Source organism: Micropterus dolomieu, linkage group LG23, assembly GCF_021292245.1.
Source record: "Micropterus dolomieu isolate WLL.071019.BEF.003 ecotype Adirondacks linkage group LG23, ASM2129224v1, whole genome shotgun sequence".
In the NCBI taxonomy this organism is placed as follows: Eukaryota; Metazoa; Chordata; class Actinopteri; order Centrarchiformes; family Centrarchidae; genus Micropterus; species Micropterus dolomieu.
In genome coordinates, this window is record NC_060172.1 from 21,729,198 (window position 1) to 21,742,687 (window position 13,490).

The 13,490-nt window shown below is 39.4% G+C and overlaps 1 protein-coding gene across 1 annotated transcript in view; it reads right to left on the reverse strand.

Annotated features, from left to right (window-relative positions):
• Positions 1-4,347, reverse strand: part of tmem135 (transmembrane protein 135) — a 7,497-nt gene extending 3,150 nt beyond the window's left edge. The window contains exons 1-10 of the mRNA XM_046039903.1: positions 3,823-4,347; positions 3,276-3,403; positions 2,767-2,859; positions 2,506-2,539; positions 2,341-2,406; positions 1,060-1,106; positions 880-921; positions 627-794; positions 471-540; positions 210-377 (exon numbers count right to left, since the gene is read on the reverse strand). Of these exons, the coding sequence (XP_045895859.1) occupies positions 210-377; positions 471-540; positions 627-794; positions 880-921; positions 1,060-1,106; positions 2,341-2,406; positions 2,506-2,539; positions 2,767-2,859; positions 3,276-3,403; positions 3,823-3,960 (954 nt within the window). The 5' untranslated portion in view covers positions 3,961-4,347. The remainder of the gene's footprint in view (positions 1-209; positions 378-470; positions 541-626; positions 795-879; positions 922-1,059; positions 1,107-2,340; positions 2,407-2,505; positions 2,540-2,766; positions 2,860-3,275; positions 3,404-3,822) is intronic.
• Positions 4,348-13,490: the final 9,143 nt, after the last annotated feature.

Here is a 13,490-nt window from a genome sequence, read left to right on the forward strand (position 1 = left end):
TCACACACACACACACACACACACACACACACACACACACGTTTCTATATTCAAAATTAACATGTGACAATTGTTTGTAAATATTTTTCCCAACCTAAAAGCAAAAATTGGAAGCAAGGAAAGGCAAGGACAGAATATACAGCGAGGACAAAATGTAAACAGCTAAGATGTCATACAAAAATAAAATTAGAACAAAATGTGACACGTACCTTGTAAATACTGACGAAAGATCCTAGAAAGGCCCCTAGCTGGAAGTTCTCTTTGTTGTAGAAGAGGGAGGGGAGCCGTGAGGGTTTAGAGAACATCTGCCTGAATGCTGAGGGCACTTTAAGACAACACTGAATCAGGTAGCCCACACTGAACATCCTGACAAAACCCTGGACAATGAAAGAAGGGGGGGGCGGGGTATTTAATATTGTATTAAAGAATTTCACAAATATACATCCACCATCATAACAAAAGTGTCTTACTTTAACACAGTAGGAAATGCAGCTGTCCTGGTAATGTTTACAACATCTGTGTCTTGGACCTTTTTTGCATCTGGATTGTAAAAGAAAAACACGAGTTAATGCTGAGCACTCCGTACAAACCCATGTGTCAATGAGTCAGTCCGTCCGTTCTCTCACATTGATTCTAGCAGTGCACTGGTGTAGGCTACCAGTGTTTTCCTCCTGGAGCTGGGCCTGTCTGCTGATGCTGGGGAATCCTCCGCTTCTGTCCTCTCAATGGGCCTTGTGCAGCTGTGTTCAGCCGTGACAGAGTGAGTTGGAATCTCTTCTTTCCCAATGATGAACCTGTGATAGAAAGTGCACACTGCCTCTTTACCAAAACACTTGTCCCTAATCTAAAATCAAGGCATCAGTGGGAACAAGTACTTACTTTAATGCAGAGAATGCAAAGCCTTTGAGACCATCTTTGCTCCTGGAGTGTAAAACACAACGTTTAGCTCAAATTCTAAACATTTGCTCTTGTTTAAAATATTTGAAGGCTATTAATAATATCCAATTGACCACTGAATCACATTTCACTGTGAGAATCTGTGCACTGTGCTGCTCTGACCTGAAGAAGAACATGTAGAGCGATGCAGTTATGCAAAACAAGAGCACCTAAGGGGGGGGAAAAAAAGAGGCCTCAGGACAACAGCTGACATGTAAGCATCTGGCCACGAGACTTTTTTTACTACCATGCTGCAGTCTGGCGAAGTCTGCCTTTGCCATTTAAAGAAACAATCCAATCTCTACTGGAGCCAAGGCATGGGTGGCATCAGTTTTTTCATAATTTTCTGCCATCTCACAGCTTTCAATGTCTGTCGTCATATTTTATGATGCCATCCTGCTTAAGAAAATAAAATGTCCACTAACACCATCCTCAAAAGTGATACATCGCATAAAATGAGTTAGTGTTTTTTTTATTAAATCAACTTTCTTTAATGAATATAACTGGTCAGTTATGGTGCTGATAGATTTCTGCTAGACAGCCCCGTTGTTACAGGTGCATGCCTACCTTTGTGTGCGGCAAGCAGGAGAGAACACGGCAGTGACGCTCTTCCGATCTTGACCATTTCGTTAGATGAACACATGTTGTGCATTTTGGAAATGAATACATCCATCAGTTTAATAAATTTTGACTTTTGGACACTCTGGAGTTATTGAAATGTTTGGATCACACGTGTCGAAAACATTCCCCCGCAGCCACTAGGGTTGGAAAATTGGAAGAATATATTCAGCAATCGGTTGTCATTTTTGGGTGATTTCATCATTTTATTTTGTTAATTTAATGAACAAGTGAGAGCCGCTGCTCAGTGACAGACTCATGTTCAGACAGCGGGGGAAACAGTGTGGAGAGCCAGAATGTTTTCACATCCAACTCTGAATTATTTCGACCAAACCAGATGTGGTGTTGGTCAGTGGAAATACCAAGATGCTTTTACAATGACTTAACAAGGCGCCGTACACACATCTGAGCAGATATATGGGCACTCACCGGTTGGTGGGCTGACAGTAGCTGGTTAGAAAATTTTAACATATTGCTCAACCCAACCCTCAATACAGATGCTAACGAGAAGAGATGTGTCTGATTCAGCTCAGTAAGTGGCACTGATGGATCACACTGTACGTTAGCTTTGCGGTAATTATGAAATGCAGCAAATCACAACGTCAGGAAAAAGACAAGCTTGGCTCATCCACACGGATGAAATCCTCCTGTGATTCCCATCACATACTCAACACTCAAGCAAACCTAAAAGACAAGGGGTCCTCCTGTATTATATTACTTAGCCAGCAAGTCACATTTCTTAACTCCCTACACTTTCAGCTCTCCCAAAGCTCCCTTTCAGCTTACCTCGCCATGTCTGATGGGTTGGATGACGCCTCGTGTCACTGCCATGCGGAACAAAGTCTCAATTGCCTGACAACAAGATTACACGGTCACATATACATTGTGTGGCAAAAATCAGATATATCGCTGTATAATAAATAATGTTTAATTGAACAGAGTAGCTCTTACAAGATTTGTCATGTATATTGTCAGCAGCCCTCTCCTGGCAGGTGGTAGAAAAGGGAAAGACATTTATATTCTCAGTAAACAAAGAATCAATATTTAAAAGACCACGTCTGATAACTGAGATGTACCCAATAACCATCTGCCATTCTTGTGCAGTGTTGTACTTGGCAGTCAGATGTGCTTTAGTTCAAAACATGAAACAAAAAAAGACTCAGAAAAGGACAACCAAGACAAATCTAGTGGAAATAAAGACGGGAATCTCACCTGCTCTTGCGCTCAAGGAGGATGGCAATGTAGGAGGCAGGCAGTGCCGCGCCAAACCCGGCAGACCAGGAGTAGAACCCTCCCAACAGTTTCCTAAAGTTAGAAACATACAGCGTCATTTCACTCTTGTTCATTTCTTTTTAACTAGAAAGTAATGGATTCAAACACACTGGCAACACCAATCTTTAAAATAGTTATTTGCAGTAATGTGTAGCCCTTTGAGCTTGAAAAGGTACACTGTGTAACAATGTGCAGAGAACATGCATGCACATGCGTATCCTCAAGATAAACAAAACAGGGACCCACGCAAAACAGCTCTGAAAATGTTTTGAGAAAGAAAATGCAACACTTGTTGTTAGGCACACAGACAGACTGCTTAGGTTATGGCCTTTTCTGAATCTGCTTATTTCATGTTGCGGTGTAAACCTTTAAATCTTCAGCTTCAATGACAAACATTTGCACTGATCCACAGATGCATCAATTTAGCTTCTGAAGTCCCAGCATGTCACCTGAGAACGCAGAAGAAAACAATGTAGAGACTTCCATTGGCAGTGAGGAAAGAGGTAGACCATAGGATCTCTGGGAGAAGCCTTTTTAAATAGTAATCCTTCTTCCTTCTCCTTAGAACTGCTGCTATCTGCAATACAGAGTTGAGTGGCAGTCACTGTTTGCCAAATCATTGCATGAGAGTTGAGGGGGGGGAAAGAAAAATTCAATGTTGTTCAACTGCAAAGGGATCTTATCAAACAAGTCAAACGAGTTATCTGTGAAATTCGTCGGTTGGTACAACTTATCAGATTGTATTTCCAGTTGTCTGCTGATAAACCCGTTAACAATCCCATTATAACTCGTGTACAATGTTTTTGCCTCTTTCACTACGTTCGTGCATGTGCATGAACCTAGCCCCCCAATGTAATCTAGCGACATGTCAGCTAATCTTTACAGACGTTTTCTCTGAACTTGTAAGTTCAGCCTTAGCATACTTTGTTAGCTAACATTAGCTTCAGAGTCTAACGTTACAAGGCCAAATATTGCAGTTCGAAAGGCAGAACTTACCAGGTAAAGGGGGACGTAAATTTTAAAGGACACCTCCAGAGCGCCCCTGGTTATATCCAAAGCAGATTGCACACACGACGGGTCCCAGGTATGCCCGATCTCGTAACAGTTGTGCGGTATTTTGCTGAGAGCAGCCATGTCCGTGCCCTGCTGACAACGAAACGGCAGGGAGACGGCGCCGTGCTGTCGTGCGCGTTCACTGTGAAGGAGCGCGGCCAGGCAATGGGGCCCAGCGCGTGCACGGCGCTGTTGGAACTGGACTGGACCATTCTTCTTCTTCTTCAAGGTTTTATGGAGGTTGGCATCCAAAATGCAAACAATTTACGTTGACCACCATACACTGTCAATTTTATGACTGAGACTCAATTGTCTGAGTTGATGTCAAAGAGTCCACATAGAAAACAGTTTAAATGAACAAAAGGATTTATTAAAGATAGCTCAACTTACAATTAACTCAAAACACAATTAAACTCAACATAGGTCTAAAACAAACAAACAAACAAACAAACAAACAAACAAACAAACAAACAAACAAACAAACAAACAAACAAACAAAAGCTCCTGAAAGGCACCCGCCTTCCAGAAGGAAGATCAGGAGGAAGAGCGAGCCAGCTTGCATTCATCATGGCTTTTAAAGACTTGAACAGGTGGCCGCAATCACGAGGTGGGTGTGTCAGACCGAACAGGAAGAAAGACGGGGAAAAACAAAAGAGAGAGAAAGAGAGAGCAGGGCTGCGGTCGAAAAGTCAAAAAATTCTCCTTTCCTAACCACTTTTCCTTAACCTCGATAGAAAACTCCACGAGGTCAAGGAAAGATGTGAAGGAGAATTCATAAGGACTTAGGAAAAGAGGACCGCGGGGCTCAGAGAATCGGACTGCTCTTAGGCGACACCGTGATGAAACTACAATATCCAGAAGATGGACTACAAAAAGCGCATCTTTGACACTGCGCCCCTTGTTTAAATGCAGGCCATCTAAAGGTGGACAACAAGGTGGAATATTAGCCTACTTCATAATCAAGATAGCAAAATATGAAAATAATGGAAAGGTTGTCACGTTGAGAATGTTTGCTCACATGCACCCTCCTGTCCCTCCTGCACCCACCTATTTTTTAATCACCATGAATCCCAATTATTGTCTGTAAACACAGTGTTTCCCACAGAATGGCAGCATAACTGTGGCGAGAGAGAGAGGAGGTGTTGAGGGAATATACAAATCAATGTGTGGGAAACAATGAAATAATAGCCTACATTACATTTACTGTAGAGGTCATCCAGCTTGATCATTGCCGTTAATTAAGGCCTTAATGATATTTCTGAAGGCTGGCAATAGGCTACATACGGGAGCCTACAGGCTGCAACATTATCCTTGTTTAGATCATTTTACAACCAGACCAGTTACATAGCTTGCATTGGCCTCAGTTATTGTTGACAGTTTAAGACATAGGGCCATAGGCATATTAGCAAGTTATGGCAAGAGAGAAAAAGCTTAAAAGTCAATGGTAACTTACATGGTGATCAAAATCCTTTAGGTTATGCGTCATGGTCGGTGATTGTTTTTTATTATTGAAGAAAACACTTTATAGCATATTTCAACAATTCAGAACATAAAGCGGTGTTGAAACAGCATTAAATTACAGCAAGACCAAAATAAAACAAACCAAAAGAAAGAAAATTGTAATTCTTATTCCAATATCATAATGTGTGTCTGTCATAATGTGCTTCTTGTCCATGCAGACTATATTCTGATACTCTCCATTCCTTTTGGGCTCCTGTTTTTTTTCCACTCGTTCCTCCTTTCTATCAATTCTCACGGACGCTTAGGTAATACGACAGACCATCTTCCACTCTAATTTTACTAACTTTAATTTCTTTTATTCATCTCAGACATTGTGTTGACCTCGCACGATGATTTCCCGCACAGTGTAGTCACTTTAATTGCTCCTGCTCTTCTTCACACTCCCCTCTTTTACAGCTGTTTTGCAGCACATTAAATTAGGTTGTGGTGTTGTTCAGGGATTTGTTCAGCTGCATCCCACATCTCCCACATCTTTTGACTTCTCTACATACTGCAGCAACATGTCCATATTCTTGACAGCAGAAGCACCTCAGTGGAGCTCTTTCACACAGCCTCACCCTGTAACATAGGCCTAATCTAAATATATTCTTTCTGGCAATTCCCCCTCAAAGGTCAGACACACCGAATAACTTTCCTCTCTCTCCCCTTGTTGAAATCTTCTCACTTCACAAACATTTTCAATACTCCGAAATGCCTTGTCCTTCACTGACAGCGGTACGCCACTTATCACTCCTTTTCTCTTGATCTCTGACCTGACTGGGAAGCAGTTCAAACTGCTATGATCTGAATACTCATCGATCCTCAGTGCTTTATCTTTCTGTCGCCTTGACACACAATCAGTAATAACCATCAGACTTCTTGTTATCCTTATTGACCTCTTCAAGTTTTCCTCTGACAAACTTTCCAACCTCATGCGAATCTTTGAAGATCCAGTCCGTGTCACAGCTATCATCGATACACGATAGGCTACGTCTCATCTGTTGCTTTCGTCTGGCTGGCATCACTTGACACTCTACCTTTCTTCTACCTTTTTGTGCTTTGCTCTCCTCAAGCTCCTCTGACTCCATTTTCTAGTTCCAGGACCGATACTCACTGGACCGTCATACTGCTGAAATCAATTTATTGAATTTTTTTGAATTGAAATCTTTGTTTCAAACATGCAAGAGAAAGTATTAAAAAATAAGACAAGGTTTAAAAACAATAGGAGAAAAAACAACAGATGAGCAGCAAAAGTACCCTTCTTTCCTGTGTTAACATACTTCTGTCACATGTGCGAAAAGGAGTACGAAGAAGTAAAACTTATGTACTAAGATCGGTGTTATATAGTATAAAGTGCTTTACTATGAAGCCCTACTCCAGATTTGTTTTAGTGATTTTAATCAACACCAATTTAAAATAATTTGACCAAATTTATTGGATAAATAAATGTAGAATGACCATACCACTAAATGTATGCATTCATTAAATTATCACTAGGCTAATCATTAGCCTATACTTAAAGTATGTTTTTGATGTCAATGTAACCTTAGTAGACCTGTAGGCCCTACACGTAATATTTTTGGGTTACTTTTCTGGGTAAGTTTATCATACTCATTTATGTGCTTATAAAACTGTACAGTATACTGTGGTTAGATATAGGCTATGTTTCAGTAGAAGTAAAAAAACACAATATTAGTTCGACGTGAGAATTAAGTTAATTATAACATACATTAATTGTCTCGTAATCATTTGTAACTGTATTATTTTTTTGATGCCCATACCTTTGTACATTTAGTAACATTTTGAATTCAGGACATTTGCCTGTAACCGAGTATTCCTACACTGGGTATTGCTACTTATACTGAGGTAAAAGATCTGAGTACTTCTTTCACCAGTGGCAACATTAAAGAGCCACAAACAAATTTGAGAATGACATGGGAATATGACTGTTTGGATTTATAGTTGAGCTGCAGATCATTACTCTAATGTTTAATCAGCCAGCAAGCATCAAGTTTAATTTCCAGAGGTTTCCATAAAGCACTAGTCTCGAGTCTGAGTTTAAATAAATGGGTGATCTTGTGAAACAATGTGTTCTTTCTATGGCATCAGGGGGTATGATGGAGCTACAAGGCAAAAGAGAATACAATCAACTCACACAAAAGATCCTGCTGACTCCTGCACATCACAGAACAACAACAATACATGACTATGGGGAACTTATTTCAGCCTTAAGTACTTTATTGTCCTATAGAAGAGCCCTATGCATTATTGTATAACATATCGTGCTTGGGGTGCAGATTGTGCTGAGAGCTTTGTGGGGATTACATTCACTTAACCAAATGAAGGGAACCAGAATGATTAGGACCTGGTATGCTGTTTGTGTATTATCAAGCTGTCCTGAATTTACTTTGTAAATGCAGAGACATCAGATCACCTGCCTTGGCCTCTCACAGCTGTACTGCACAGAGTTGGTCAGCAGATGTCACCCTCTACTACTCACCCCTTTGATGAAAGATTCAGGTATGTACTGTAGGTGCTGAGTTTAGAGGAATGTGCATTAGTCATCTTTAAAAATGCCGACTTGTTATAGTGCAGTGGCTTCACAGTATTACTGCAACTAAGCAAATCCCTGAACAACACCACAACCTAATTTAATGTGCTGATATAATGCCAGTTGTTGCCAAAATGTGGCTCAAGTATCATCTTTTTTGTTTACACTAGAATTTTTCACTATGAATCATTTATTAACCGCCAATAAAACCATTTTTCAACTTAGGGTAACATATCAGAAGGCGGTGCCGAAATGTTGAAAACATGATTTAGAGCTAGCCTAATGAATTTGATTTTCAGGGGGCAATTTGGGGTTCAGTATCTTGCCCAAGGACAGTTTGACATGCACGACGCACAACCAAACCGGATTTTTCTCACACTTTATACCACACTGTTAATTAACAGCTCTGACTGTTTCTAACAGACAGTTTGGCTCTGAATATCGTAGTCCTATCAGCGTGAAGCCGTGTTCCGCGAAGTCCGCAATTTCAGGTTGAAAATCGCTAGGATCGCTCTCATAGACTTTCATGTTAAGGCTGTTTTTTTTCGAACTGCGGGCGCTGCAATGCAATCTCTATGGAGGGCTCGCACTTACGTGTTTACGTCATGGGTAATTTTTTTTATAGGGTGCCATTTGGACTTAATAACTTAGGATAAATAAATACTTGATTTACCTATATTTTTTATATAGGTATTAAAGTTCTATTATATAAAGTATATATCTAACTTTATGAAAAACATATTGGTTGAGCTCAGGCACATTTATTGTATTAAATATAGGTATTAACAACATGTGACACGCGGGAAATGTCCACCCTGTTAAGGACTTAAACATAACAAGTGTTTTCAGGGTATGATTGCAACTAAAATTACATTTTTATAGAAATCATATGTCCCTCACTTTTATAAGATATTTGTTTTACAATAAAATATTTTTTGAACAGTATAGGCTAGGCCTATAATGATTAAAACAAGCGCACATAATGAAAAGGGGATGTATCTTTCCACTTTTTTTCCCCCTCAAGAAAAGTGAATTATGATAATTACTCAATGTCTCTTGCCTGTGTAATCAATCCCTTCCATATCTTTATGTAAATACAAATATACACTTAATATTTGGTCATTTCAATAAACTACGAAGGAAAAATACCAACATAACAGCGTGGACAGAGGTCTATTAGCCTAACAGGGTGGACAAAACACCACCCTATATATATATATATATATATATATAAATACATGTAATTTGTTAAGCTATGAGAACAGGGAAAGTCCACTAGCTGCTAGACTAATTTATGCAGTGTAAAAATCATAGGTTTAAGCTAATAGTTATTAGCTATGTTTGATCCACTTTTATATACAGTATGTGACATTATTACGTTACTGTATTACTTTTCTACTCCAGCCTGCCTTTTAGCTGCAGTTCAAGAGTAAGTAGTTTTATTCATTTCACATTATCAGCATCAATACCACTGCGCTTTATTTTGGATTTGTTGTACCTAAATAAAAGCTTTGTCACAGCTCAATCAGATGATTGTGAGAGTCAATTTTTTCAATAATGCTAAATTGGTTGCCTTTACATCCAAAGGTCTTTGAGGGTGAACTGAAAATGGCAACCCATCTGTTGATGATCACAGTGTTCTGTCAGGTTTGAGGACCCAAACGCAAGACACTGGAGAGTTGACTGAAGGAGCACAATTTTAATCCAAAAAACACAAAAACTCAGGCTTACATCCAGTAAAACTTCCAACAACAGGATCAGGCAACACAGAGACAGGCCGGACACGCCGGACACGCCAAACATGACAATGACCGGATGGGGACTGAACAGAAAAAACAAACATATAAACACCAGGGACTAACGAGCAGGGCGGGAGTAACACAGGTGACAGGGATCAAGGCTAACGAGGCAGGCAGGCAGGCAGAGAGACAGCAGGGGAAACAGAGAGACTGGAAGGCAGGCAGATTACTAGGGGAACAGACAGAACACAAAAATCTAACCCCAGACAATAACAGAAACCCATGTAAACAGACAAACACCGACCAACTATAAAACAGGGATCATAACAGAGAAAACTTAAACTCGAACACAGAACTCGAACACAGAGGCAGGGAGTAGAAAACAACATAATGGGGCAAGGCAGGACTGAAATTTAGACACAACGCCAGACAATTACAGAATAAGACAGGAACTAAGGCAAGCACAGATCAAAACCAAAAGACAGGCAACAGTAAATAAACTGACGCTGGGCAGACTGAACACCAGACAGGACTGAAACTCAGGACAAGATCGTGACATGCTCATTCATTGTAGACATTGACAATGAACTTCAGGATGTAGCTTTCCACAAATACTGTACAGCCTAAGGATCAATCCTTGTCTTATAGCTGACTTAGACCACTGAACTGGTCACCTTAGCAATCATCGCAACAAGAGATTTTTACTTCCCACATACCACATACTGATGCTGTCTCTTGATGGTTATCTGGTGGGTCCTCTCACATACAACATGGTACTTGAACTCCGGTGCAATAGCATCAACACCAGCCAGTTTTGCCAGAAGTTTTCCATCATTCAGACTGTGGGCACATTCATTTAATCGTTCATTAAGATGCATTGTCATTACCTGGTTCAATTCAGATGTTGGAGCTTCCTTTTCACAGAGGATGCATTCTGAAGCTTTGCCTTCATGGCTGGTTCATGGTTCTTCTCAGGTTTGTACGCGTTTCTGCTGGCTGATTACTGACCAGCAGCTCTTCTTTTCTGTGCCCGTTCCAGTTTAGAGTTGTTAAAGAGAAGACGACACGTCTGGAATTTCCTCAATACCGTTACCCTCATCCAGTCTTTTTGGGTCAAGAATAATCGGGAGTTCATTGATGCTTTAAATGAGAGGAATATTGGTGGCAATCATGCTTTAGCCATTATGCTTACTTGGATTATGTTTTGGTGGCAGGGTCGGACTTGCCGCTGGACAAGTTTACAATCAACGGCAGGCCAAAACAGCCTGAAGGCCACCGGGAAATATCCCGACTCTCTGTGATGGCCAGTCCAATAGTGATTGGTGGTGATTATAGGTAGAGCTTCATGTGTCTCCTTTTGACAGAGGCAAAATTTGCTCTAGTCAGTTTGCCATGTAGATGGCACTGGAAGTGCATTGACATAGGCCATCTTGTTGAACAGTAGAATATAGCAGACAATTGACCCTTCGCTAAGCCATGCCCCAAATACGCAGCTGGCCAATCACAGCACAGTATAGGACTCATTCTAACTGTGGTCCGACACTTTCATGGCTGCGCTCCATTAATTCGTATGCAAAAGGCATAGTTTTCTAGCTTGTTTTTGCTGTATATTTCCAATATATGGTCAAATGCTGTTCATGGGGCACTTAATAGTTGCAATCACTACCAGGAGATGTTGAAACAGTATGTTTTATTCCCTTTCCAAAACCTAAAACAAACCCAGAAATGTAGGCTGTGGATTGTTCCTAATGTAATGTTAGTTAGCCAACGCTACCTAACTTTTCAAAAAGTGGCGGGGACATGACTCCAGCATCCACAGTGTAAATGACACCTATGGCCTGAATACAACCTTCAAATGTATAATGCAAACCCTTCTGTCTTTCTGAGATCACTTATTTCATTATTCCAAAAATTTGATAATATTTCTCCAGGGAGTGCAGTAATAGACAGACATAAACAGTTTGTCAGACTTAGCAACAGTAACTAAGTTGGGCGTGGCTTAGCAAAGGGTCAATTAATATATTTTATAGGCATAGGAATCTTTTTCAAATGGATTGCATGAATTGAAGTGAAGCCTTAAAGCTTCTACCACCTACACCATGCGTTTTAGCAGCCCAGAGCTCAGTAAGCAAATTTGTTTTCTTTCAATGGCTGAAATATGGTAGAAGGAAGTTTTTAAGACTCTCCAAAGCTAGAAATCTAGCTTTTCTGTGGTCAAAATGTATGGTTTGATTGCAAGATCATTGCTATTGGACAATTCACTCAACTCAACTCAAGTTAAAATCACATTTTGTGCTCGGGGTCATCGGGACTAATCGTATTTGGAAGTTCAACTTGTGGAGTTTGCATGTTCTCCCCGTGTCTGCGTGCGTTCTCTCCGGCTTCCTCCCACCGTCCAAAGACATGCGGCCTAGGTTGATTGGTGACCCTAAATTAAATTAATTAATAAGCCATCACTATCACAGTCACAAATGCCATTTTCTCAAATGTAGGAATGACCATGACGCTGCACACAGCACTTGAGGGGTCATGCATGTCTAGGAGGTCCAACACATCTAATAGTTTGTGTGAAAATAAACAGAGGATAACTAGGATAACAGCCAAAACCTGTGTTTTCAATAGAAGCAATTGTGACCAAATTTTGAACAAATTTACACCTCTTACGAACAAAATATATATGCAGGAGTATAATTCTGAAAATATATCAGTAGTAGACCCTTAAAAGAATATATGTACAAAATATGATCATTCTCTGTTGATTATGGTGTTTTACTTACTTCTTTTTGTAGCAGTCTGAGGAAGACATCTTCTCCCAGATGTGCAAGCAGGAAATAAACTAATCTGGTCATGTGACCTTTCACACTAGTCACATGACACTGATCAATTTTAATCAAGACAATCGATTTATTTTATTTTAAAAGTTGAATTTCTTGCCCAAGGCCAACAATACAACTTTTAGACTTTCAGAAATAAAATAAAAAGATGCGGTCACAGTTGTGACTGGTGGGATTAAGGTAGGCTACTTCTTTTTTTTTTCACTATTTATTTGCATCATGAAAAAACAGGCATCACTGTAATGTTACAACACAAGTACAACTAAGCAGCATACAACCGAAAATAAATAAGCAAAACTAAATAAATCCGCAAAATAAATAAATACAAACTCAATAAAAATAAAATAAAATACATTAAGGGGATTCAATCAAAATACAATGAAAGTAACTCAGAGAATCTTAAGGCATTATTCTTTTCCAGCATTTCAATCTTCAAATCATTAATAAATGCATTAAAAACTTGGGGTAGCTTTAAAAAATCCACACTTATGAATATAAGATTTTGCTATGATGAATATATTATTATACACAAACTCAATATCTTTGTTTTCCATAAAAACAACCAAACTGCACCTTATGGTAATCAAAAACAGGTATTACATTCTTTGTTAAACCAATCAAATATTCTGTCCCACAACAATTTAACAACATTACAGCGGTAGAAAAGATGTTCCTGAGATTCAATATCAGTCTGACAAAATGTATAAACATTACAATCTAAATTAAATCTTACTCTTAAGAATTCATTACATGGATAAATATCATTAATTGTTTTCAATTGAACCCCTTTAATTTATAGGAAACAACGGAAATGATAAAAATCTAGTTTGAACCTTAACAATGTCAACTCTTGAAAGTCTTTCAGACAAAACCTTTCTTTTCACAGGGGAAAACATCCTTTTTGTCATTAATGACCTTGTTATCACATTTACTATCTAAGAAGTTGACTTATCAACAAAGAGATTAGCAGATGTAGGTATCACAGCA